This window comes from Heteronotia binoei, chromosome 19 (genome assembly GCF_032191835.1).
Source record: "Heteronotia binoei isolate CCM8104 ecotype False Entrance Well chromosome 19, APGP_CSIRO_Hbin_v1, whole genome shotgun sequence".
NCBI classification, from domain to species: Eukaryota; Metazoa; Chordata; class Lepidosauria; order Squamata; family Gekkonidae; genus Heteronotia; species Heteronotia binoei.
Genome location: NC_083241.1, coordinates 22162411 through 22189783, shown reverse-complemented (window position 1 = coordinate 22189783; position 27373 = coordinate 22162411). Strand labels below are relative to the sequence as shown.

The 27373-nt window shown below is 43.8% G+C and overlaps 1 protein-coding gene and 1 non-coding gene across 2 annotated transcripts in view; both read right to left on the bottom strand.

Annotated features, from left to right (window-relative positions):
- Nucleotides 1-236: 236 nt before the first annotated feature.
- The window catches only part of BNC1 (basonuclin zinc finger protein 1), a 171748-nt gene continuing 144611 nt past the window's right edge, over nucleotides 237-27373 (bottom strand). Inside the window, exons 2-5 of the mRNA XM_060259736.1 lie at nucleotides 11300-11402; nucleotides 9889-10124; nucleotides 6140-8043; nucleotides 237-1976 (exon numbers count right to left, since the gene is read on the bottom strand). Coding sequence (XP_060115719.1) covers nucleotides 1292-1976; nucleotides 6140-8043; nucleotides 9889-10124; nucleotides 11300-11402 — 2928 coding nt within the window. The 3' untranslated portion in view covers nucleotides 237-1291. The remainder of the gene's footprint in view (nucleotides 1977-6139; nucleotides 8044-9888; nucleotides 10125-11299; nucleotides 11403-27373) is intronic.
- On the bottom strand, nucleotides 4066-4132 carry TRNAL-GAG (transfer RNA leucine (anticodon GAG)). Its single transcript has one exon. It is a non-coding gene; the product is annotated as a tRNA-Leu (tRNA).

Below are 27373 nucleotides of genomic sequence, written 5' to 3'. Positions count from 1 at the left end.
TATTTTTTAAATGTAGCTATTAAAAAGTGCAATAAAAATATACACTGTATTTTGAACATCTCCCACATACGCTTACTATGGTTCAAAAATCTTTGGAAACATGATTTGTTAGCCTAAACTTACTGATACTTTTCAAAGGCTTCAAAAGAAAATGGAGACAATTTTTTTTTAAGGAATGCTTTTTATTCTATTCTTTAAACTGCTCCTGGGGGCTGTTCCTTTTATTATGTTTTAAAAGATACAGGGTGGCTCAGAAGCAAGTTCCGAGACAGATCCGTGAACTGCCGAGTTTGCTTCTGGCATCCTGCAGTTCACAAATCCGTCTTGAAGCCAGCAACATTATTCTTTTAGACAAGACATTTACATGACTTGTTAGAAGTTGGGCTCTGCATTTTTCAAGTGCAAAAATAATGACCAACCCCACAGTGGAATACATCCCTACAACATTTCTTCAAGTAAAATTTTGACTGCCATCAAGGAGTAAGGGGCTCCAAGATCAAATGCTACATTTTTTCTAAATCTGTATTTTTGGCTTTTGGCATTAAACAATAAATTAATCTGAAAACACCACATTTATTTAATACTGTTAAGTCAGCCTTAAGGGCAGGATTATATGTAAGGAGGAACTTGTGGCTGCTGATGAAAATGGCATCCTTGTGTCAAGCTCTCCAGCACCTCTTCCTTCACATAATTGGCTGGCTGCCTGTGGCAGGGATAGGAAACACACAACATAATGATGCCGGGGCGCAAAGGAAGTTTTACTATGCTTCATGGAGGTGGGGAGAGAGGGAGGGAGGGAGAACACGGGGATGCTGTTTTCAATGGCAATTTGTATTCTTGTAGCATGTGGTTCTGCCTTTTGTGCTGTGATCTTGAGTGAAATGACAGTGCTCAAAAACCAGGCTCAACTAGTAGATCCTGTCTAGAAGTTTTTACTGGATTGACCCTCCTCCCATTTAACATGTAAACAAAATGTCAGAACAGCATCTTCACTGTTTCATGTATTGCAAAACATGAAGAACACCATTTAGTGTGTCTGTATTTAAATATTTCTTTGTTCTTTTTAAGCAAACGTCTGTGTTTGAATATATAACCACCACACGTGTTCTTTTTAGGAAAAAATACTTGTGCTGTCTGTGTTCAGTGAAGAATAGCCTATAGAATCAGAATCTGACCCTGTGTTTTCAGTGGGTTTCATGTTAAAGCAAAACAAAGATGTATCTTATTCTAGAATATTTTTGAAGCTGAAATGATTAAGATAGTACATAAGTCACTGCAGACCAATGAGATGTTACTTGGGGCTATTTGTTGATCTGACCAAACTCTTATGTAGATTAGGGTTCTGGCTGTGCCTGTTTCGGCTGCGAACTGATGAAAACATTGTGTTACACCCAGGGACTTTGCATTTGTGTAGCTGTCGTAGGTGCACAGTTTTGTAATGGGCCCTGAAAGTTCCTTTATTACTGTAACTTTTTTGGCATAGATGACAGGTGATCGACAAACTGGAAGGTATGTTTGAAAAGCTTGGGTTCGATTTCTCCATTAGAATACCATCCTGATAAAGCTCTTCGTTTGGTGCTAAGCCTGTACTTTCACTGCTTTCATCACTGTCTTCCAAAGGTCCAAAACCGTCATCATTGCCCCCGTCAGAATCCCAAGAAGAATGTGTGCTGCTCTCTGACTTGATGCTAGATGTAGTGCTTAAATCCAGGACAGCTCCATCATTCTCTGAGTGATACCTGTAGCTCTCAGGATAGGACTCTACAGTCTTGCTCATTGGGAAAACGAGGCTACCAGTCCTGTTCATGCCTTTAAATATGACAGAAGTCTGTTGTCCTACGTGACCTTTCAAAGAGTCATCTGGGCAAACTTCTTTAGGAATGTCCTTCAAGAGGTATGCTGCATTGAAATGGTTGTCCTTTTCCAAAGGATCTTTGGTTAAAAGTTTATGGTGAAGGTTTAGATTAGAGCTATGTCTAAAGAAATGAGAAAGAAGATCAGCAATGCAGCCAGGAATCAACATTTATCAGCAAACAACTGTGTATTAGCTGCTAGTATTAAGGGTGTTATCATCCAATTCAAGCACTCTTAATTGATATTATTAACAAACTAAGATTTCTCTTATCAGGTCACAGCATTTTTCAATTAATTTACTAAAATCTATACCATACCAAACCTTTAATGGTATAACAGTTGCAAACTAAAATCCATTACTTAAACAACTGATTAAATCTGCATATGATGAAAAAAGTGGAAAAACATATTGTGCAAGTAGCTAAATTTCTGTCATCTGCTATGAAAATATGGGCTGAGATAATGTACATAGTCTATTCTGATAACCTCTAATGCTTTTCAATGTCTAATATAGTAGGTTGAATGATATGTAGAGATATAATTTTAGGTAATTAATTAACTAACATAGTTCTGCTTCTGTATGGCTTATGAGCCATAATAAAAATGGATGGATATACTTGGTTTTTAGGTCATCTACAGTAAAAAAACATAATTCTCCCTCCCACTGGTGGGAAGGTCTATTAAGGTGGCACATCATGTGCAGTATTTAGAAGTGCAAGTGTTAATTTTTTTAAAAACGTGCTAATTGGGGGTATCTTTGATGTAGAAAGATACCCCCAATTAGCATGTTTCAATTGATTAATCCAGCTGTTCCTACAGCATATCCTGCTAAAGACATACAGTTCTTAGGCAGGATATCAAGTAGGGCTACAGCATTTAGACAGTGAATCAGTTTCTTTAGTGGCTTTAGAGGTTTAGAGAGGGCAGCAAACCAGGCAGCAAACGAGCTTTTCATTCGTTCTGTATGTAATGGGCCCATTACTAGTTGTGATACAGTTGGGGGGGGGGAGAGAAAATTTGAACCATGAGATAATAGATTTTAACCATGGACGATAGGCTTTTTGTGCAGCAATTTCTGACCAGAAGCAATATATCTGGGCAATTACAACAAGGAATTCCACAACTATTCTAGGCTTTACTGGCCAATTTCTAGGTTGGGGTGCACTAAACCATGCCTAAAAATGACTAATTAAGGTACCAAAGAGAGACTAGAAAGAAGGGAAGCCAAATGTTAGTCATCTGATTTTGAGTATCTGCACATTCCTTGCTTAGGCACTACATTAAAAATACATAAAAGTCCATAACGTGTGGATGTGGGAGGAGGAAATGTAATATCACAGATATGATTTGATGGGAACTCAGTTATCATGTTGATTCCTTTCTTCATTCCAACAGTTTGTTTGGAGAAGGACCAAGATTAGGGTTGCCAATCCCCAGGTGGGGGGGCAAGAGATCCCCTGCTTTGGAGGCCCTGCCCCCGCTTCAGCATCATCAGAAAACAGGGGGGGGGGGGGAAGGAAATGTCTGCTGGGCACTCCATTATTCCCTACAGAGACCGATTCCCATAGGGTATAAGGGAGAATTGATCCACAGGTATCTGGGGCTCTGTGGGGGGGGCTGTTATTTGAGATAGAGGCACCACATTTGCATCATAGCATCTGGTGCCTCTCCTCAAAACAGCCCCAAAGTTTCAAAAAGATTGGACCAGGAGGTCCAATTCTATGAGCCTCCAAAGAAGGTGCTCCTATCCTTCATTATTTCCAATGGACGGGAAGGCATTTAAAAAGTATGTGGTCCCTTTAAATGTGATAGCCAGAACTCCCTTTGGAGTTAAGTTATGCTTGTCACAACCTTGCTCCTGGATCCACCCCAATGTCTCCTGGCTCCACCCCCAAAGCCCCCAGATATTTATTGAATTGGACCTGACAACCCTAGCCAAGACTCAGAGGCACATGTTTTCCATACAGAAATTTCCAGGCTCAGTCTCCCATTAAGAATTTAAGCTGGTGGGTATTGAGAAAGACTTTACTCTGCCTGTGACCCTGGAAAATCATGTCACATAGAGGGGCAAATACATATGAACATATGAAGCTGCCTTCTACTGAATCAGACCCTTGGTCCATCAAAGTCAGTATTGTCTACTCAGACTGGCAGCGGCTCTCCAGGGTCTCAAGCTGAGGTTTTTCACACCTATTTGCCTGGACCCTTTTTTGGAGATGCCAGGGATTGAACCTGGGACCTTCTGCTTCTCAAGCAGATGCTCTACCACTGAGCCACCGTCCCTCCCGAAGATGATCCAATGGACTCTCTCAGAAGAGGGCAGTTAGGCATGTCCTCATCTAGTGGTCTTACTGATTCTCCACCTGTTTGTCTCTTGCCATAAGGCAGCTGCAACTTGACAGCACTTCCTGCCACCAATGTTCTCAGAGCTGGGGGATCTGGAGGCACAGCAGACTTGAGCAGACAAATGGATGGGGCACTAGACAATTAGAGAGCACCTTTATCTCTACTTGAGCAATGAGTTGTGCAGGCTAGGCACCAAGACAGACTCTGAGAATTACAGCAGAGCTGTATTGTCTAGGGCGATTATATTTTGAAAAGCAAAAAAGAGGACATATTTCCCAACTGACTATTTCAAACAAGTGATCTCTATGACAAATCTCATTTTAAATACCTGTACTATTTAAGCTGCCTGTGATACTTGCTACCAGGGGTCATTTTGTAGAAAAATAAGTGGTGGAGCTCATTAGCATAACTCATTAGTATATGCCACCCCCCCACCAGCCAAAAGCAACCCGACACAAGAAAGGAGAGCCCTGGCCAAGCGAGGCCTGCTTGGACTGTCTAGAGATCCAGCCAGCCCAAGCAGGCCTCACTCACCTGGGGCTCTCTTTGGCCACCCCCCCAGTCAAAAGGCCAGCAAGCCACCCACCATCAAAAATCACATAAGTGGAGAAAGGGTGGTGTGGGCTTCTCCAGGGGTTAATGCGGGATGCTGGGGGTGTGGCAAAGCTCCTGTTGGCTGGCTGGCTGTCCACTCTCCTAATCCAGGGATTGTTATGCAGTGGTACCTACTATTCCATGGACAAGGTAGGTGGGAAGGAAGAGGGGAAACCCTCAGAAAGGTTCAGGAGCTGTGCTCCTGTGAGCTCCTGCTGAACTCAAGGCCTGCTTGTTACTAACTAGGAATATTCCTAGCCTTCCAACCAAAAAGAGGACATTTTCAATGAGGTTTTAAAAAAGAGACCAAAAGAGGACAGACACACAAAACAAGAGGATATGTCCTCTAAAAAGGGGACATCTGATAATCCTAGTATTGTCCCCTTGTATTACTTAGTATCTGTTGAAATAGAAGCTGCAATACCACCATCTGGCCAGTGCAAACTTAGTGGAATATTTTTAACATTTTTATTATATATACACACATACACACAAAACACAGGGTTTTGGTAGCAGGAACTTCTTTGCATTTCAGGCCACACACCCCTGATGTAGCCAATCCTACAAGACCTTACAGTAGGCCCTGTAATAAGAGCCCTGGAAGCTCTTGAAGAATTGGCTACATCAGGGGTGCGTGGTCTAATATGCGAAGGTGCTACAAAAAAAGCCCTATATATATATAAGCTCAAGGCTGACTCAGCCTTCCATCCTTCTGAGGTTGGTAAAATGAGTACCCAGCTTGCTGGGGGTAAAGTGTAGATGACTGGGGAAGGCAATGGCAAACCACCCTGTAAAAAGTCTGTCATGAAAATGTCATGATATGACGATACCCCATTGGTGCATGCTCAGGGGACTACCTTTATCTTTACTAACTAGGAATTGCTACTAACTAGGAATATTCCTAACCTTCCAACCCAAAAAGAGGATGCACATACGCACTTGGGTTGGAAGGTTAGAAATATTCCTAGTTAGTAGCAATTATCATAGCTTATTACAGGTATTTAAAATGAGATTTGACATAGAGACCACTTGTTTGAAGTAGTCAGTTGGGATATGTGTGTGTATTTTGTATTGAAATATTTTAAAAGATATGAAAATACATATTAAATATAAGACTATGTCTCCTTTTAAAAATCTCTTTCAACAAATGTAATCAGTCAGCAGTGCCGTTCTCTGCTCTGGTGTTTCAGGGAAAGCGAGGCTTTGTTCAGTGCATTTTCATTACAGCGGTGTTCTGATAAGAGAAATCCACAGCTTCATTCTTCAAAACATATTTGCATTTCAAACTCTACTCCATTGGACAATTGTAAAAAATAATAAACAATTTCATTCACCATTTTCTTACCTGTCTCGACTTCTACGAGACGGAAAAGCAGCATTACAACCCTCCACTGTGCAAATATGCATTTCTTTCAGGTGTACGTTTTTAAAATGCATTTTTACACTGTATGGGTTTTTAAAGGTCTTCTGACAGATGTCACAATGGAAGCGGCTGTCTTCTGTCTGAATCCCTAACACATGTTGACTGACATGATCCATAGCTTTAAAGTCCTCAAAATCAGAAACAGGAACACTTTGTTTGGCCAATGTGTTGAAACCCTCCCCAATCAGCAACTGGTGTTGCAATCTAGTGCAGTCATTTATAGGAATCCTGTAATTCAACTTTTCTTTAAAATAGACCTGTGATTCAGTCACTGCTTTGATCACATCACTGTGTTGGTTTGTATCTTCATATACCTTTGGATGAGGAACCATTTTTAACACTTGGCTTTGTTCTGGCTTCTCTTTCTCAGGAAACTGTGATCTGTCCATGATGTTGCATGTGTCATTTGGCTTGGCAGATTCAAAATATTTTAGTTCCCCAACTTCAGAAACTGATTTCCATGAGTTACCTGAATGAGATTGCTTTTCCACTGGGTGATTCTTATCTGTTTCTATCCTAGACTCACACATTTCAACATGCCCTGCACTTACCGCCTGTGTAGGCATGTCATCTTCTGAGCTGGCAACTTCATTGGTTACACTAGTTGTTTCAACAGCTTCTTTCTCTATCTTGATGGGCATACTAGATTTCCGAGATTTCTTCTTGGGCAGCAAATCAAAGGCTGACTCATTAGAATTCAGTGGTTCAGGTATTGATGAGGAAACCAGAGGTAGAGAAGGAAGTGTACCTGGTGTGTTTGCAAGCTCAGCTGGAGTGACTGGGCTGCGATAGAATGGAAGAACTGGTTGGACAGTCTTAAGGTTTGGAAACAGAATACCGTTTTGTCCTGTACTGTGAAAATTCTGCTGTACCTTCGCATCAGTACAAGAGTTAGCATAACTTGAAATGGATCTAGTATCTGGAGGTAAAATGGCAAAGTCTGTCCGTTTGTTGTCTTCCAGTCCAGTGATGGTCAGTCCATTTCGCAGGTCTTTATCTCGGTTGTTTCTGTTCATTGGCATGTGAAGTCTAGGGTTGGGATTGGCACTATGTCGGTTACGACTCCGCAGGGAGCTGAACACCATGTTGCAGCCTTCAATTGTACACTTATGTTTGATTTTCAGATGGACAGCATTATAGTGGATCTTGAGAGTCCCCTTATCATAAAATGTCTTCTCACATGCTGTACAATATACACGTCCTTTTCTTATGCTGGTGCCATTTTTGTCAGCAGATTTCATCTTGCTCTCTGGAGATCCCCGGCTCATTTCAAGCTTTGTGACTGTATTTCGGGAAGTAGACTCACTTGGCAGAATATTGTCCTCAGAATCTGAAGTGATATCAGGGCTGTCTCTGCCTTTTTCCTTTTCAGCTTGAAACGAAGAGCTGCAATTTAAGAAGCTGCTTTCAGAGAATGGCACCTGAACATCTTGTTTAAGTTCACTGCTCTGGTCCTGAGTTTGCTCCATCAAAAGCCTTTCTGGCAGTGTACCTATCAGGGGTGGGGGCATGGGACTGAAAAACTGCAAAGGCAGCATGAAAGCCATATTGTTAACAACACTTTCAAAGTGATGGATGTTAGCGGGGTTCATCTTGTCCATGGATGGAATATTTGGACTCCTCTGATTGTAACTTTCTATAAATGCCCTAATATCCATATTGGGTGCTGCTGTGGGGATTACAATGGATTGTCCTTCTTTCTCTTGAATTGCCATCAGCTCCACAATGGACTTGGTTTCACCAAAACGAAGAAACTGCTGCAAAGTAGCAAGCTCTTCTTCACTGGTCATGATACTCCAGTGATCCAGCACCTTTCCTGAAGCATCCTTCAAAAAGAGGGTGGGGGAAAACACACACACATACAGAGCATATGAAAAAAATGATGAAATGAAGTTTAATCCACACATAATAAAGTATTGCAAATGTCTATATTTCAATGTGATTGTCTATTCCTAAAATCTGGACCTTGCAATCTTTAAATTTCCAACAGAAGTGGAGAAAACAAGGCAGTGGCAGAATTCTCCCTGCAATTCCATCATTTGTTCCCTTTGTCATAATCTTCTGTGCAACGTGTATAGCACCCTTTTGCTCGTAGCAGGTAAAAGAAGAGGAAATGGTAAAGGCAGGTGGAGATGTAGTTATCCCTTATCCTGCTTTAGGCTGCTTTAACACACACTGGATAATGCACTTTCAATGCACTTTGGCTATTGTTTGCAACTGAATTTTCCTGTTTCTCACAGGAAAATCCAGTTGAAATGACTGCCAAAGTTAATTGAAAGTGAATTAATCAATGTGTGAGAAAGTAGCCTTAGTGAGAATTATAGTTCTTTAGACATTGATTAATTCTTATATTCAAGCTTGTGAAGTCACAACCTTAATTTGCACTTATCATTTTGGACTGCCAAGACGAAATGGGGCTCTGTCCACCACACAAAAATATTAATTCTTCTGAACACAGCACAAACATGTTCTAAGAATCTGTGTTTTGCAACTGCCCCATAAAAACTCAAATGTGCACCGGTGAAACAAAATGGAAGTATGAAACAAAGAGATAGAGCAATCAGGAGGAAATTTAGTTCCACATTTAAGTCCAGTATTCTTTTGCTGCAAGTTTAATCATCTTCCAAGCAACTAAGATCAGAGAACAAATGAACCTGTATCGATTCTTTGCCAGTGTTCACAGAGCACAGCTGTAATTACACTAGAGTGTTGGAGTTCTTTCAAACTCCAGCCATACCTAACTTTTCCCAATAACTACGATAAATATTTTATCACAGAACATGTATTTGATGGCCTACAGAGAGTTTTCACAGTGCATGCAAGAGTTTTCTAAGATGATGAAGAACGTATCATCATAAATTTTTCATGTAAAAAAGGTTCAAGGTAATTGAGTCCATATTTTTTAATCCTAACAGTAAAAAGCAAAATTATCAAGTACCATTAAATATTTATTTGTGTCATAACATAAATCATAGCATTACTTTACATTAAAATGAGAATGCAGACTAAAGAGCAAGGATAGGCATTTGAATAAACATACAGAACTAACTTCAGAGTCTTGGCGTAATAGCATTGATTCCAGCAGAATTCAAAGTGACATCATCTGAGCCATTAAAATATTATGAATATCTATATTTCATTGTACTTGGGGCAGCAAAGCCTCAGACATCAGCTGAGGTGCTGAGATACTATAGAATATTTACAGACATCTCAATACCCTGGTTAATAAAAGTGTCAGAATATTTGCAGTGCATCTTCTATGAAGGAATGGGAAGTTGTCAGTTTGGCTGGGATTAAAACATCACATAAACCATACAGAAAGTAATAATTTTGGAGGGCAAGAAGCCCAGAGAGAAAGTGGCTGAAGAAAGGGTACAGAGTAGTCATTATACTGGCAAAAAGAAACCCAAGGGGAAAGTAGGTGAAGGAGATTCAAGGCATATGACAGAAGAGACTGGCAACTCAGGCAACAAGCGATTGCGAATAAGCAAGCAGGTGAGGGATTATTTTCCAATAATGGTTTGGATCAACTAGCCAATTCTTTGGCTTCAGGTTTCTAATTCAAATATTCCATCGCAAAAGTTCAATGTAATATATTCCTGTTATGCAAACATGGTCTTTGGTGATATTACTTTGGTCACCCACTTTTGAAAAAGTTTTACTCGTCTTACTTGTAAGACATATCCACGTATGTAGTCTTGAAGAGTCCAGTCGAGCGCATGGAGAATCTGTACTACTTCTTCTTGCTTTAGGACACTGAAAAGCCGATCTAAGAGTATTTTGAGACGAACAGGAACGGCTTGAGTTCCATACAGCATGAGGCTGCTTATATCAAAAACCACATTTGATTGGACTATTTCTACTTGGGTTGTTGGGTATAGATTGGGAATCCTTAGTTTGCTTAAAGCTGAAAAGAAGATTAAAAAAAAACCTGAGTGCCATGGTATATTACATTGGATGTGATTTTTTTTTTTTAGATAAACAAAGCCCTGGAGGTGTAGAAAGTATTGCCAAATATGTTATAACCACGAAACATAGATTGTTTAAACTGTAACCAGTGTTCCCTCTAAGCTAAGTTAGTGTGAGCTAGCTCACAGATTTTGAGCCTCCAGATCACACATTTTTGTCTTAGCTCAGAAAGGATGGCCCCAGAGCACACTAATTTATACAGCAGCTCACAACTTTAATGCCAGTAGCTCACAGCTTTAATGCCAGTAGCTCACAAAGTAGAATTTTTGCTCACAAGACACTGCAGCTTAGAGGGAACATTGGCTGTAACAGCGTTGCAGTTGACCAAAAACAGTAGTTTACTCTCCATCCCTTTGCAGCCCTAAATATCCCACCACCAAATGGGGAGTCGGGGGTCTACAGCAGAAGGTGGGAACTAGTGAATATTCCCCATTCTTTCTGCAAATCCTCTGCTGGATCCGTCAGTATTTTACAATGTGAAAAATACTATTAATTGCAGGGGTCATTTTGTAGAAAAAGAGGTGCCTGAGCTCATTAGCACAACTCATTTGCATATGTCACACACCCCTGACATCACTGGAAGATGTACTAAATTATATCAGCTCAGCAGCTACCTTAAAATGCTTCTTGAATTATAATTGCCATAATAAAACCATACTCCCATCATACTTTTTCCATCTGTCTGCTTGATATGTTTTCGTTATTTTCCCATTTTGGGAGGAGATCAATATTAGAAAGTTTGTCAAAATTCTCATAGGGGGTTTGAACAATGGAGCCCAGAAGCAAGTATTTGGGGGTGGGGGTGGAGAAAGAAAGAGCACAATAAAATTTAGAGGTTCCAGAGCTCCCGACTGTGAGCTCCTGCCCAAAATGAGACCAGATTAATTGAATTGTTACTAGTAATATTATTGAAGAAGATGGGGATCCAAACGTTTTGATGTGTCTGAAGCTGTTCTTCTGCAGATCTATAGACACTATTGTGATGCTACATTTAGCTCTGTTAATACATTGTGAACTGAACAGAGACACTGATCTAACCATTGTTCGGTTTGCACATCTAGTTTGTGGTTAAGTAAGTGGCAGTGTGTATCTTTGTGGCTTGAGCTTTATTACCATGTGCTACCCATCCATGTCGACACTGGTCACATTGTCGTTGGTTTATTTTCCCGGGTTTAAAATGCTGACAGCTGCAATTTACCAGAGTGCACCGGATAGCCTGAAAGATCAAATATATTTAGTGATAAGTGGATTATAATAACACTAGCCACACATTCAAGAAACATGGTAGATAACATGCAAAGTTTTTTCTTTAAATGAAGGATTATATGCATATGAACAGTTTAGTATACTCTCAATCTAGCCAAAATGAAACTTATATTACATAAACAGGGCTCAGAGCAAATAACAGTATCCATAAATTAAAACTATATTAAGACAACTCTTACAATAATAGTGGCACCAATAAGATGGCCCATAAAAATGGAGTACAACATAGTGCCCCCTTCTCTATGGGACAACAATTAGGTGAACAGTGGATAACAATCAAAGGAAACAGTAGATGGGGCACAGGTGGGAGAAATAGGGAAGGAAGTCATCCCAGATAGAAACCATCACTGTCTCAACCTTAAGCATGGCGGAACATCTCCATCTTACAGGTCCTGTAAGGGTTGCCTTACATAAAGCCAGATACAGTAATCTAATTTGAAGGTGACGTTGCATGGATCATTGTGGATAAATCATGGCAAAAAAGGAAAGGTATCAATTGCCTAACCTGGTGCAGGTAAAAAAATGCCAGTCTAGCCACATTTGTGATCTGGGACTTTATCAAAAGGGAGGCATCCAGAACCACACCTAGACTCATGACTGTCAGCACCAGTGTTAGACGCACATTGTCAAGAACAGAGAGTTGGTGGCCCAGCCACAGAACCTCCATCTTAGATGGATTTAATTTCAGCTTGCTCAGCTTCAGCCATCCAACACCAGCCTCAGCCAAAATATCTAGGGTAGGGGTGTCAAACTCATTTGTTAGGAGGGACAGATTGGACATAAATGGGACTTCGTTGGGCTGAGCCATGCATGTCCTAAAATGTAATGCCAGAGAGAGATGTACATTTTATAAAAACACAGGCAAACACAATTAAATATATTATTTTAACTTAATATACAAACATGCTTAAAACTCTTGCAAAATGTTTTTTAAAATGGAAAGTTAGGGGAATAGTGGGATTTTGCAATGGAATTTTAAAAATAAAACAGCAAGGAAAAGCACAAGGATCACACAGCAGAAAACTAAAAAAATAAAATGCTCTCAGCCTGGGAAAACATAAAATGGCAAGGCATTGCAAGCCCCCCTCCCCCCCGGGTCTACTCAGATTAGCAATGGCTCTCCAGTATAATATCCCCCTTTGGTTGTGGGTTCCCAAGTTAGAATACTCACTAGGCACTAGCTCTCACTCCATTTGAATAGAGACAAAGCTGACCTGCAAGGACACAACTCCAGAAAGTTTCAGCTGGCCATAAAAATGGTGGAAAGTTAAACCTCTCAATTGAAACAAAGTTACAAGGAAAAAGTGGAGTGGATTTCCTATTCCAGTCTGCTCTGCCTATAGGCCTGAGTGGGAAATCCATCCCACATTTTCTTTGTAGCTTCACTTCTGCTTTAGCCTCTGCAAAGAGAAGGCAGAAGGAGCTGGGATCCTTGGAAGCCTCTGAGCTTTGCAGGGTGAGAACAGGACAGGGGAGAAGAGAGCCCCATTGGTCTGTTTGAAGCCCTCCGGGGGCCAGTTGGCCTATGGGTTGCACATCTGACACCCCTGATCTATGTCAAGCAGACAGATTCAATGACGAGTCAAGGTTGATACAAAGACTACGTTTATTGATAGACCGTTACTTTGGCTCAAGCTTGGCTTGAGAAGAATGAAACCAATACATTGATACATAAATTTTAAGGTACACTTCAAAGGGATTCCTACGGGGAGGGGAAGCAGGGGAGCATTCACACATAAGTATCAAAACTACATACATTCCCAGGGCGTTATCAGGCATTCGGCCTTTCATTGCCCAGATGGCACTTCCTCCCACAAGAGGATTCATGGGAAGGTGCTGATTGCTTTGGTCTCTGTAATTAACAGTCATAAAACAAAGAGGGGCTAGGAAAGGATAATAAACTAGCAGCATTTGGTTCAGTGTGATCTTACCCAGGCCTGCTTGTGGCAGACCAGGAACCCATCAGTTATTGATCAGAATTAGTCGTGCTTGACAATCTAGGGCAACATCCATCCAACTACCTATCAACAGATACAGCTGGGTGTCATCTGCATATTGATGACAATCCAGCCCAAAAACTCAGTACCAGGCACATACAGATGTTAAATAGAGTTGGAGACAGGATTGCCCCTTGGGGAACACCACACACCAAATGGTATTGTTGGTGATATCCTTTCTCCTAAAGCCACCATAATCAGACAAGCCTTTACTGGCATGTGTAGACGTATAAAATAGAAGGTTGGCCAAATTAGGAGACTACAGAGTCCAAACAAAATAAGATGAAAAGAACAAGATAAATAACAGCATAATAAAGCCTAATACGTTGTATTATTTATCAGGGTGTGTAACCATAACATTATGAAGAAACTTTGCTACTATTTCAGTTACTTCAATATCTTGCTTATCAAGCATGGAAAGAACCTTAAAATCATCAGAAGTCTCTAGGAGTGCGGCTAATATGGGATATAAAAAATCATGATGGGACACCAGATAAAAAGGGCACTGAAGAAGAACATGTGAGACAGTTTCGACACAGTCCTTCGTACAAGGACAGCACCTGCTAGAGTAGGAATCCCTTGGAATCTGCCAGATAAAATGACTGAGGGAAGAATGTCAAATCTGGCCAAGGAAAAGGCTCTGCACATGTTTGGAGCTAGGATTTGACAGAAGTATACAGCTGGAAAGTTGGATTCGGAACAATCCCTAAATTTAAAGGAAGAGCAGGTTCTGTTGGCAAGGTTATAGAGAGTTTGTAACTCTGAACCCAATAAATTAGATTTTTTTTTTTAAAGTCTTGGACTCAGAAAGCATAGTTAAGGATTCTAAGGATAAATTCAGGGAACTTATTTTGGATTTGATGTAAGATAATCAGCTAGAATTGACAGATTCATATAGTAGCTGATACATACACCTAACAAGGTCAGAGTTGAGATGGAGTCATAACCAAAATGTAATGGTATGAATCCATGCCTTAGTAGCCAGCAAATTCTGACTATACTCTAAACATAAAATGGCATATGGAACACACATAGGTACCCCATGACCTTTCTCAAGAAGTTAAAATGGACATGTTCCACTGAATTGTCAATTGCCTCGATCCAGAGAGGTACCTCCTAGCACCACCCTCTGTCCCTGACCTTGGAGAAATGAGATAAGCCATTTCAAAGCTGTCTCAGGGATCTTTACATAGGTGAGATGGTGGGTCAACAGATCATAATAAATTGTGTTGAACACTGCTGTCAGGTCAAGTAATAATAGCAGCACAGCCCTGCCTCACTCCAGCTATCTATGGAGATCATCCATGAGCACAACCAGTGCTGTCTTGGTCCCATGGCCAGGACGGAAGCCAGATTGGAATGGATGCAGAGCCAATGCATCCTTCAGGAAAGCCTGGAGCTGTTCCACTGCCACTCTCTCAGCTACCTTACCCAGAATAGAAGACTCAATACTGGGAGGCAGATGGTTTCTTCAAGAGTGGCCTCACCACTGCCTCCTTTAATCCCCCTGGGAACACCCCCAAAATCAGGGACAGATTTATAATGTCCAACCGGAGGGTGGGGGCTGTATTCCATCACCATGGCCTTTCACCAGCAATGATGGGCATACATCTAAGAGGCAAGTAGTAGGTTTCACAGTACTCATAATCTTGTTAACCTTAGGCCTTTGCTTATGCTTGCTGCATCTCTTTGTAATGTACATATGTATCTTCTGCCTGGGAACCATACAACTCAAGGCCACGAGACTGGTTCTCAAGATATGAGTACACCTGCATACAGGGGGTTGTTGCACTGAAATGGGGGAGGGAATGACCACTTTGGTGCCTTGAATAGGGTAATGGTTATCCCAAGGTATATGTCCCACCAAAAATCAGTTTTCGCAGGAAGTCTCTTGCCTGGGGTGTTTCAGTATTTGAATAAAGATCTTTCATTATAAAGAACTGTCTTGATAACTGGGGAACTGTCGAGACTCGACATATGGTGAAAACTGCCTCCGGCCCTAACCCTTGTTAATTGTTTGCTGCAATGTCGGACAACCAGAGTATCATGGGGAAGGACACCCAGAAGGACCCCCCTGGAGGAGCCTGAGGTTCTGGTGCAAGTACCGAGTGACCTTGCCTCACTGAAATCCCGCTTCGTCACTACCCAACAGGAAGGATGATCTGCGGCAGCCTGGGAAGATTGGCCAGTGGACTTCCCCAAGATTCGGAGATCCTGCTCCTTGAGGGTGAGAGGAGAGCACCATGCCTGGGGATCGAGCAGTGAGTCGGAGGAGAACACAAGAGTTCCAGGACTCCACGGGGCAGCTGCCTGAGATACCAGTTGTGCCATGGATGCCAGGTTGTTCCAGACATGCAAAAAGATGCAGTCGCAGAACAAACTGGTGTGCGAGAACATGTTGAAGGTGGAAGAATACATCCTGCAAGAGGTAAGAAACCTTGCCCAGCAGCTACAGGGCATAGTTGGTCAGGTTGTTGGGGCACCTCAACCACTGCAGCTGCAGTCCATTCTCAGCTACCAATGGCTGAGAATGCCCATATTCTTTCCTTGAACGTAGCAGGCACCTCAACAGCATGCCGAACGATGGCTAATAATGGTAGTGACAGAAAGCAGGTGCCTGACAAGGAGCCCATCGACATCCCTGCCAAGGAACCAAAGATTCAGACCCAGCAGCAAGCCTTGATAACCGCATGCCCAAAGAAGGGGTGTGGGGGTGCATCTCCCGCCGCCCTGGCCTGATGTGAGAAGAAAAATGGGGCAAGTAGCCACACAATAGAAGTATGACACCTTGAACTGGCTGGGAATGACTCCAAGATATTGGAAGCCCTGGATAAACTCCATATGGAGGGAGGAGGACAGGCGCTAACAGGGATGGCACTGAAGTGGCTGCAACTGGAGCCATGACCAGTCAGAGGAGGCTGGTGCAAGAGGCTAGCAAGCAGAGAGGGGGGACAAATCTGACAGGTCCAAACACAATGAAGCCAACTACGAGGCTGGGATGGATGCCAACCCCCCCACGAGGGCTGAGAGGTGTGAAGAAATGATGCATGAAATGCATGGTTTCATGGACTTCATCCAATGAATGATCCACACTATGATCGTGGGACGGCGGCCACTCCCTCCCCTACTGAGAAGGGAGCCAAGTCACCTGAAGGAACTGCCACCCCAGGTGAGGTTGGAAAGTAGGGTTGCCAAGTCCAATTCAAGAAATATCTGGGGACTTCGGGGGTGGAGCCAGGAGACTTTGGGGGTGGAGCCAGGAGACATTAGGGGTGGAGCCAAGATCAAGGCTGTGACAAGCATAATTAAACTCCAAAGGGAGTTCTGGCCATCACATTTAAAGGGACGGCACACCTTTTCAATTCTTTCTTTCCATAGGAAATAATGAAGGATAGGGCACCTTCTTTTGGGGCTCATAGAATTGGACCCCCTGGTCCAATCCTTTTGAAACTTGGGGGGTATTTTACGGAGAGGCACTAGATGCTATACTGAAAATCTGGTGCCTCTATCCCAAAAAACAGCCCCTCCAGAGCACCAGATACCCGCGGATCAATTCTCCGTTATACCCAATCGGTCTCCATAGGGAATCATGGAGTGCACAACAGACATTTCCCTCCCCCCACCCCGCTTTCTGATGACCCTGATGCGGGCGGAGGGCCTCCAAACCGGGGTATCCCCTGCCCCCCACCCACCTGGGGATTGGCAACCCAATCAGCAGTAGCACCTCCACGCTCAGGAGCAGTCTACCCGCGAAACGCTTGGTGGACCGGCTTTGAGCGGGCTGTTCGAGACCCTGAACTCTTCCGACGTGCTTTTTTGCATGCGTCGCCCTCCGGGGCACAGGAGAAGCACAGCAACATGAGCAATCCCCGTTCGCCCTCTGGCGTTGCTAGCCAAGTGCATTCCCACGCCTCCCTCTCTCTCTCCCCTTTTGCAACCGGGGGGCGAGATCCAGCCCCACTTCCCCTCCCCTACTGGACGGGGGGGGGGTGTCTCTCTTACCTGCTGTCTCCTCCCAGCTCGCTCGCCTTCGCCCCCCGCCCCGCATCAGCCGCCCCGCCGCCTGCAGCCATTGTCTGCTTCTCCATCAGCTTTTCCCCGTGCGGGAACCAAGATGACTCGCAGAAGCCCAGGCCCCGCCATGGGGCATGGCGGGAAGCGTAGCTCCCCTTCCGGAGCTCAGCCGCGAAAGCCAATGGGAGGTGAGCGGCCCAGAGAACTACAAGGCCAGAAAGTTCTGCCGCACTAGGCACGCTGGGAGTTGTAGTTCTTTCTAAAGGTGGGGAGAGGTATCTCAGAGCGGGAAAGGAAAGGAAAGGAAACTGAAAGGCTCGAGGCTGTTGCAAAAGGGGCGCCAGGCGGGGGCGGGTTGTTCTTTGCAAGGCCTTCCTGGCGCTTTTTCTTGCCATTGCAATTTGCAAAAGGCCGCCCCGCCTCCAAATGCCCCAAGAGCGAGTGGCACCAAAATGGCGCCGTTCCCCCCCCCCCGCTTCCAAATTTTTGGAGAGCGGGGGAGGAGACTGCAAATTCGGGGGTCCCCCACCAGGGCGGGGGGAGGGGGTTGGGAAGCCTATCGGAAAGGCCCACCGGCGGGGAAGTGCAAGTGCAGCTTGAGTCGCTGTTTTTGTGCAGCAAAGAGAAACTGGTTTTTAGCGGTTTCTCTTTGCCTTGAAAAATGGTGACGCAAGCTGAAGCCCAGGAAAATAAGACCAATTTCGCACTCACCCTACACAGCTCTGACATTCCTCTTTTCAGTGTGGCATCCTTTTCGATTTCCCACTATCTGCCCTGGGGCTTCAGCTTGCATCACTGTTTTTGTGTGGCAAAGAGAAACTGGTTTTCAGCGGTTTCTCTTTTCGTTGCAAAAATGGTGACACAAACTGAAGCCCAGGGGCAGATAGTGGGAAAACGGAAGGACACTGCGCTGAAAAGAGGAATGTCAGAGTGGCGTAGGGTGAGTGCGAAATCGGTCTGGGACTATAAACTCTTGTGATTTGGATGTTATGCCTCTGTGATACACCCAAAGATTGCATTTGCCTTTTTTGTTGCTGCATCACACTGGCTGTTCATATTTAACTTAGTCCACTCACACCTCAAGATCTTGTTCACATACACTACTACCCAGAAGGGTATCCCCTATCCAGGATGCATGTTCCTTCTCAGCCTCAATGCTTCCATCTGCAGTGTGGGAGAATAATACTACTTTATAGAGTTGTTCCAAGAGTTACTTCACGATAATGTACAGGAAGAGCTTTGAAATTTCTGAAGCATTAGGTAAATGCTAAATTATAATCTACCCATCACATTTTTATCTCACCAGCCCTCCATGGAGCTCAGGGCAGAGTATATGGTTGCATTCTACCATTTTGTCCTTGCAACACCCTTGTGTGATAGAACATTAGACTGACAGAGAGTGTATGACTGGCCGAAGATCACTCAGAGAGCTTCATGGATGAGAGTAGATTTGAATCTGGATCTTCCTGGTCCTGGTGTGACTGTCCACTGCAACACACCTACACCCCACAGACAGAAGTGGAGGCAAGGGTTTGAATTAATGGTAGGCTTTAAAAGGGTGAAGACTATGGATTTTTCTCCCCACTACATTAAAGAAAGCTACAAGAATCAGACTTTGAGAATCACTTTGCTTTAATGTAAGCAGATTCGCTTAGCAGTTGGCATACTTTAATAGGATTCAAGAAAGTCATAAATTTACTTTATAAAGATTCATTTAAGGAGGGTTTTTTTAAAGTATGTTTCTTTGAGCTGAGGCCTCACTGACTTTACGAGATGTCAGATATAGCAGCAGTTCAATTATATTACCTCAGCAGGCATATAAATATCACTGTCGCTTCCACAGACTGCGTTCAAGCCCTTAGGATCAGAGTTAGATCGTAATTCCATAAATAAAGAGTCCATGGAAGGAACTCTTGAGCAGACCCAGCAAAGAGGAGAAAGAGAAGTTGGAAAGGATTTGTAAAACTAAGATACACTGAGATAGTATATGACATTATGATAAATATCTTGCCTTTATTTCATTAGATCTTCCTTTCTTTCCTCATTGATTTTCTCCAGTGGTCCTCCCCCCACCATTTTCTTTTAGTATGTAGTCTAAGAAAATATTCCAATTCATTTCTAAGTTCTTACATTGGATGCCTCTCTGAGCACTTTGACACATAATACTATAGAAGTTGGACTGAGTGCATGTGAGGCCTGGGAGGAGGAGATGGATGATCTCTAGGGTTGCTAGGTCCTACCTGACTCTGGGCAGGGGTTGATCCTTGCATGTGCTTTGTACACATGGCATGATGACATAACCTAGAAGTGACATCATCACACCAGGCACATTGCATATGGGACACTCTAGCACTTAGGCAAAAAAACCCCTCTATGGTGCCATAGAGTTTTTACTTGAATGCTAGAGCATCCCCCATGTGATGTGCCCAGCATGACGATTAGGGAACCCTAATAATCTCTGTTCAGTCATGGCTATGATGGTGTAAGGTTGCCAACACTGATTAGGGAAATTCCTGGAAATTAGGGGGGAATGCTTGTGGAGAGGGACTTCACACTTAGAATCTACGGTTTATCGCAGAATTTGCATTCTGAAGCTGCCGTTTCTTCCAGGGGAACTGATCTCTGGAGTCTGGAGATCTGTTGCAATTCCAGGAGAACTCCAGGCCCCACCTAGAAGCTGGATGGAGTGGCCTAGTGTTGCGGCTTACCCAGTATGGTGGCAGCATTCAGTAGGAAGGAAAGAATTCTATTTCACTCCCATGCGCAACCTGCTGTCCATGTTAGGAGCAAGATTAATGCCACAACAAAAGCAACCAAGGGTCTGCACAGTAAGATTTCAGGTTTTAATAGTTTTAGACCCAGTAGATCAACTAAAGTGTAAGTGGATTAATCACTGGAGGGGGGGTCAAATTTAATTGGTGGGTGTAGATGTAAATCACACCTGTGTTTGAGAGTCTTTGGGTTCTCATATATCATTGTAATAGGAAATGGAAAAGAAAATTATGAAATACTAGACTTTCCTTCTAATAATGCACAGAAGCAGCAGCAAGGCATGTGAAAGATCCGTAGGAAACCTTCAGTTCTTAGAGAAATTTTCTGCCATGAATGGAAAGGCACTTTTGGAACCAACCCCTAGTTTTTTGTGTGGTTCAATCAGCACAGAACAGAAGGCTAAAACAAATAAACCAAGGATTATATTAATTATAACAAAGAATTTTCTACCACCAATACATATCACAGATTAGATGGAACAAGAAAACATTGCCACAGGCAGAAAAAACTGGTCTTCAAAAGTGAACCAATAATTACAGGGAGAAAGAAGGAGGAGGAATAATAATTTTCAAGCATGTTAACATATAAGAATTGCAGTACTGGTTGTAAAAACAAAGATGGTGGAGGGACATAAAAATAAAATCATAGCTAGTTCAGGTTTAATTGGTTATGGGGAAGGGAATGGATTAGAACAGCCTTTGTACTTCAGGGGACTGTCCTGCCACTGTGATATGTCTACCCAGGGCTTTTTTGGTAGAAAGAGCCCAGCAGGAACTCATTTGCATATTAGGTCGCACCCCCTGATGTCACTGTTGTTTCACATTGGGCTTTTTGTTAAAAAAAGCCAGCAGGAATTCCTTCTCATATTAGGCCACACACCCTGACACCAAGCCAGCTGGAACTGCGTTCCTGTGCGCTCCTGCTCAAAAAACCCCCTGTGTCTACCTAAAAACCCTTGTGCATTTGTCTTGGAATCCCTGCACACTACAAAGGATTCTGATGCATGTTCTAGGCAGCATACTTGGTTTACACAGGGCTATGACTAAACCTGTGTTGGTTGTTAGCCCCACTCTGCATAAACTGAGCATGTGTTCCAGGGTTGGGAATGATAAGCAAACTGTTTTACGGTGTAGTCTGTGCAATCTTGCTGATCTTGTAGTTGAGGCATATCTGAAATTTAGTATAAAAACTTTTATGTGGAGAACCAGTTTGGTGTAGTGATTAAGTGCACGGGCTCTTATCTGGCAGAACTGGGTTTGATTCCCCACTCCTCCACATGCAACTGCTGGAGTGACCTTGGGTCAGTCATAACTCTGTCTGAAGCTGTTCTGGAAACAGCAGTTTTTCTGCATGAGTTTTTTCTGTCAGTTCTGGGCTCATACCGCTTTGGTTTATCCCCTGATCTCTACATGCATATTGTTGCCGTCAGGTTTCCCTTTGGGTTTTTTGTTCTTCCAGCAGGCTTTTCCCCTGTTCTTTTTGAGACTACTTTTACTGCAATCTTTTTCTGGAAGAAGATTCTGAGTTGGATTTTTCCTCATGCATAATATTTCTGTTGCGTTTCTTCGTCCAGTTTGCTTTTTGATTAAAGAACTATGGTCATTAAACCACGCCCTCTCTTCCCCAACCCAAAAGATGAGTGGTTTCATCTTTCTAAAATGGCACTAAAATACTTCACAAACTTTTAAAAAACGAAAGCTGAAACTTCAGAGAATCTCCGAAGCTAAGCACTCAAACAATATATTAGTATTTTAGTGCTGTTTTAAAAAATTGAGGAGGGGAATGTTATGATGCTCCCAATAACACCACTGACTACAACAGCACCATCCCTTCAAAATCCTCCTGAAGGCCTGTGGATACAAAAATAAACCGATTCCACAACTGTGAGAATGCAGAGGAAAGGTGGATGTGTAGAAGAACCGTGCCCCCAAACAGATTCCAATTGACACTATGAATCTGAGCAACTGCTTAAGAGAAGCCATCTTATCACTATCAAGCTCACATGGAGTTCCAAAGTCCTTCTACAAGCAGGGGTGGCCAACGGTAGCTCTCCAGATGTTTTCTGCCTACAACTCCCATCAGCCCCAGCCAGCATGGCCAATGACTGGGGCTGATGGGAACTGTACACAAAAAACATCTGGAGAGCTACTGTTGGCCGCCCCTGTTCTACAGTTCTGTGATACTTTGCTTTTTCTACACCATCCAGCCCCTAGAAGCTGTGATTTATTACAGCAAATTCCCTGTTTCCTAGTTTGGGCTCTGAGTGTGCCAAGGAGGCAAGCTTTACTCCAAACTTCCTGAGCTACAGCCTGGACCAATTTCTCATCATTTGCATTTCCAGGGCCCATGATTCTCTACAAATATCTGTTTTCTGCCAGCTCAGGTCAGACTTCCTGCACAATCCTTCATTCAGTCCCTTTTCCCCTCATCACATCAGCACTGAACACAAGCTTGTCTCTAATCAGGCCACCCTTAGGCTTTGCATCCAAGTTGCACCCACATCCCCCCACCCCGCCCCGCAATGCCATCAGGATGCAGCATGGGAACATGTGGAGATTGGATCCAAACCCCCTGTTCCTGAGTAACTCACTTAATTTGGTGTCTTTACTTCAAAAAACAGCCCCCCCCAAACCCCAGATACCCACAGATCAGTTCTTCATTATACCTATGGGAATCGGTCTCCATAGGGTATAATGGAGTGCCCAGTAGACATTTCCGTCCCCTGCCCAGCTTTCTGATAACCCTGAAGGGGGGGCTCCAAACTGGGGGATCCCTCCCCCTACCTGGGGATTGGCAGCCTTAGCAGTAAGATAGGCCTACCAGCCTCAAACTGGGGCCTCCAGTTCTCCTGGAATTAAGACTGAGTCTTAATTAAGTCTGATTAAGTCTGCAGTTCCCTGCAGGGGTAGGGAACGTTGGCTCTCCAGATGTTTTTTGCCTACAACTCTCATCAGCCCCAGCCAGCATGGCCAATGGCTGGGGCTGATGGGAGTTGTAGGCAAAAAACATCTGGAGAGCCAACTTTCCCTACCCCTCCAAGGAAATGGCAGCTTTGGAAGCCAAGCTCTGTATTACACCACAGGGAAAATGGAAGAAGCAGGTATGGAGTGTGGGCGCCTGTCAGTCTTGGCCCTGCCCAAGCACCGACCCTGAAATCGCCAGGAACTTCCCAAGCTAGAATTGGCAACGCAAGAACGAAGCTGCACTATAGTTAGCCCTGTCCCCAGATATTTGCATATGAAGGCAAAAATCTGTGTGTACAAGTATGTGTCTGTAGACTTTGTGTGATAAGAGGCCCTCCTTTTTATGGAGTTCCTGATTGCACATATAACGTGTTTGGCCTTCTTTGCACACAATGTGTCTATGTATGTGAGCCACCAGGGGTAAGTCTGGCTAACCATGACCCTTCTCTCCGTTGACATACATAGAATGCCTGTGCTTTGAACAACTGAACAGGCCCAAGGTGTCATAAGTGGTCACAAATTTCTCAAAAGCTGCATCAAAAACACATGCCTCACACCAACCGTTGAATAGCCACCATTTAAAAAAAAAACTGCACAAAATGACTGCACTGATCATCCCACAACAGAAAGCTGTACACACATGCGCGCACAGACACATGCGCACAGACATCTCTAGTGGGAAACCTTTCTGAAAGCTAGAGGAAGAAATTTCATCTCTTCAGGGCAGCCTCAGGGCAAATAAAAAGCCATTTCAAGGGATTCCTTTATCCTAGGTAGTCAAAGAAAAGGCCTTAAAAGTATGCAGTATGCGCTTTCAACAAACTAAAGACACTCCTAGTCCAAGGAAGGTAAATTATTTATTTCATTTATTCATATACTGGTTTCCTGTTGTATGCAGAATGGCTGTGACCCTACCCATGTCCTACCATAATCCTCCCCCCAGAAATGTTGTGTTGGAGCACAACAAACCCGCCAACAAGGGATGAGGCAGGGGATGCAAGGAACTGTGTGAGGCCTGCTTCCACAGAGCGATTTTTCCCTGTACGAGAAGCAGGAAACTCCACAGAAAAGGGAATAGGGTTGCCAAGTGGAGCCAGGAGCAAGGGTGCAAGCACAATTGAACTCTGAAGGGAATTCTGGCCATCACATTTAAAGGAACCATGCTCAATTTCAATCCCTTCCCTCCATTTGGAATAATGAAGGATAGGAGCAGCTTCTTTTGGGGCTCATAGAATTGGACCCACCAGTCTACTCTTTTTGAAACTTGAGGGGTAATTTGTGGAGAGTCACTATATGCTACGCTGAAAATTTGGTGCCTCTACCTCAAAAAACAGCCCCACCAGAGCCCTAGATAACCATGAATCAATTTTCCATTATACTCTACGGGAATTGGTCTCCATAGGGAATAATGGAGTGCTCAGCAGCCATCCCCCCTGCTTTCTGATGACCCTGAAGCGGGGAGGGGGATTGCTGCAAGGCACTCCATTATATCCTATGGAGATTGATTCCCATAGGGTATAATGGAGAATTGATCCGTGGGTTTCTGGGGCTTTGAGGAGGCTGTTTTTTTGAGGTAGATGAACTACCCCCAAAATCCCCAGATATTTCTTGAGTCAGACTTGGCAACCCTATATGAATCTCTTGAAATTCCTCTTGTTCTCTATGGCAGGTGGAGAACTACCGTTGGCCACCCCTGCTCTATGGTACAGAGAAATGAAAAAATTCCTAGGGCATCACTGTGGAAGTCACTTTCTGGCCATTTTCTCTCTCACTTCTCAGTTTCTCATGGATGAGGCATTGGATCCAAGGGTGGTGGTTTGCCCACTGAGGGCGGCCAAATGGCAAGCCTAACCTGAATACCACTGAGGCAATAGCACCAACTGATATACAGCGTCCTAACTAACACAAACATCATTTAGACCCAGGATATGCAGATTTCCCTTCCAGATTCCAGCTATGAAACGTCCTTGCTCAAGGCCTTCTGGGAATCAGCTGTAATTTTTGCACTAGCCTTTGCAAAACAACAGAGAGAGTCTTGGTGGCATCTAAAAGACTGACAGATTTACTGCAGTATTTCTTTTTTGTGCACAAAAGCCTGCTTCATTGGATGATGTGGGCTCTCCTCCAGGCAGAGTAATGCCACAATAAATCTGTCCATCTTCAAGGTGCTGAGAGGTTCCTTTAGGTTTTGCTGCAATTTGTGCCCAGAGAAGTTTCACTTGGGCCCTGGCCTTTTCCACATTGGCTTATCTGCTAGAAAGCCTTATTTATGTAGGTTGTGGGTCTCCTGCACACTGTAGAAGGTTGTGGGCCGTGTTTTAGACAGTTCGTGCGGAATGTTGGCGTGCTTGTGGAGCCTCATCCTGGCCTGGCCCTGTCTGAATGGAGGATAAGGTACTGAAACTCATCCACCGCTGAAAGAAGCCCTGGATCATAGCTTGAATGCCAGTGTTTATTTTACTGACAAATTTGCATCTATTTATTACTTGGATGATTTACCATGTCCTACAGTTTTGCCTCTCAAGTAACCTTGAGAGAATAACTCTAATTTTGGGACTGTGCTTGTATTCCTAGCAGGGGGCTCTTTTTGTAGAAAAAAGCCCAGCAGGAACTCATTTGCACATTAGGCCACACCCCGACATCACCATCATTTCACACAGGGCTTATTTCACACAGGCCACACCCCCTGACACCAAGCCAGTCAGAACTGCATTCCTGTGTGTACCTGGTCAAAAAAAGCCCTGATTCCTAGCATGACTCATTAAAAAAGGATGGGGGTATTAAGGGACAGGGCTACACAGGCTTCATTCTCAGTGGTTGTGGAAACCTCAGAGCAGCAAGCAGGTTTAGTTCTGATCCAGAGAATTTTTCTGAGTGTGCCCTCTTTACTTTCTCCAATTTAAGTGGGCAGTATTCCCTTGGAGGAAAGTAAAGCACACTCCTTAAGAAAACTGTTGCACTGAAAAAAGTATGTGCCTTCCTCAGACTGAATATGTCCCAATATTTCACAGGTGAAATAGGGATATAGTTATTTTTTATCCATAGCACATGGTCCCCTCCTCCATTTTGTCCTCATATAGGGTTGCCAGGTCAGTGTTGGAAAATACCTGGAGATTTTGGGGGTGGAGCTGGGAGAGGGTGGGGTTTCGGGAGGGGAGGGGCCTCAGCCGGGTATAATGCCATAGAGGCCACCCTTCAAAGCAGCCATTTTCTCCAGGGGAGCTGATCTCTGCCAGCTGGAGATCAGTTGTAAAAGTGGGAGATCTCCAGGCCCCACCTGGAGGCCAGCAACCTTATCCTCACAACAACCGTGTGAGGGAGGTTAGGCTAAGAGAGAGTGACTGGCCTAAAGTCACACACTGAACTTCTATGGCAGGGCTTGAACCTGGGTCTCCCAGATACTAGTCTCACATTCTAAGCATTCTGCAACTTGTGAATTTGCAGCACCTATTCTCAGGCCAAGAATCTCTGAGCGTGCCTCCCCACCCCCAGCCCCACCTGGAGCTTCTTCTCTACCTATTGTTAATTTATTTTGCAACTATCTTCAGGGGGTGGTTTCTGCAAGAAAGTAATAGAATCAGTGTGTTGGAAGGGGCCATACAGGTCATCTATTTGGGGAGGGATGGTGGCTCAGTGGTAGAGCATCTGCTTGGTAAGCAGAAGGTCCCAGGTTCAATCCCCAGCATCTCCAACAAAAAAAGGGTCCAGGCAAATAGGCATGAAAAACATCAGCTTGAGACCCTGGAGAGCCGCTGCCAGTCTGAGTAGGCAATACTGACTTTGATGGACCGAGGGTCTGATTCAGTATAAGGCAGCTTCATATGTTCATATTACTTGACTGATTTATTATTGAGCAGCCCAACCTCCTGCTCAGTGCAGGATCAGCCTAGAGCAAGGGTGTCAAATATTTGGCCAGTGGGCAAGAACCAGCCTGCCCAGGGCTTTAATCAAGCCTGCAGGACTCTTTTCTCCCCCTCTCCCCTCCTGTCTTCACCCTTTGAAGCTCGAGGCTGACAAAATTCCCAGCTTCTCCTTCCTTGTCTTTGCAGGCAGAAGCAGGAAGCAATTCTGGGCTTGCAAGGAAAATGAAGAATGGATTTTCCATTAAGATCTCTGTGCCCAGGTAGAGTAGCCTATCTGAGCACAGACAGAAAACCCATTCATGGAAAACCCAT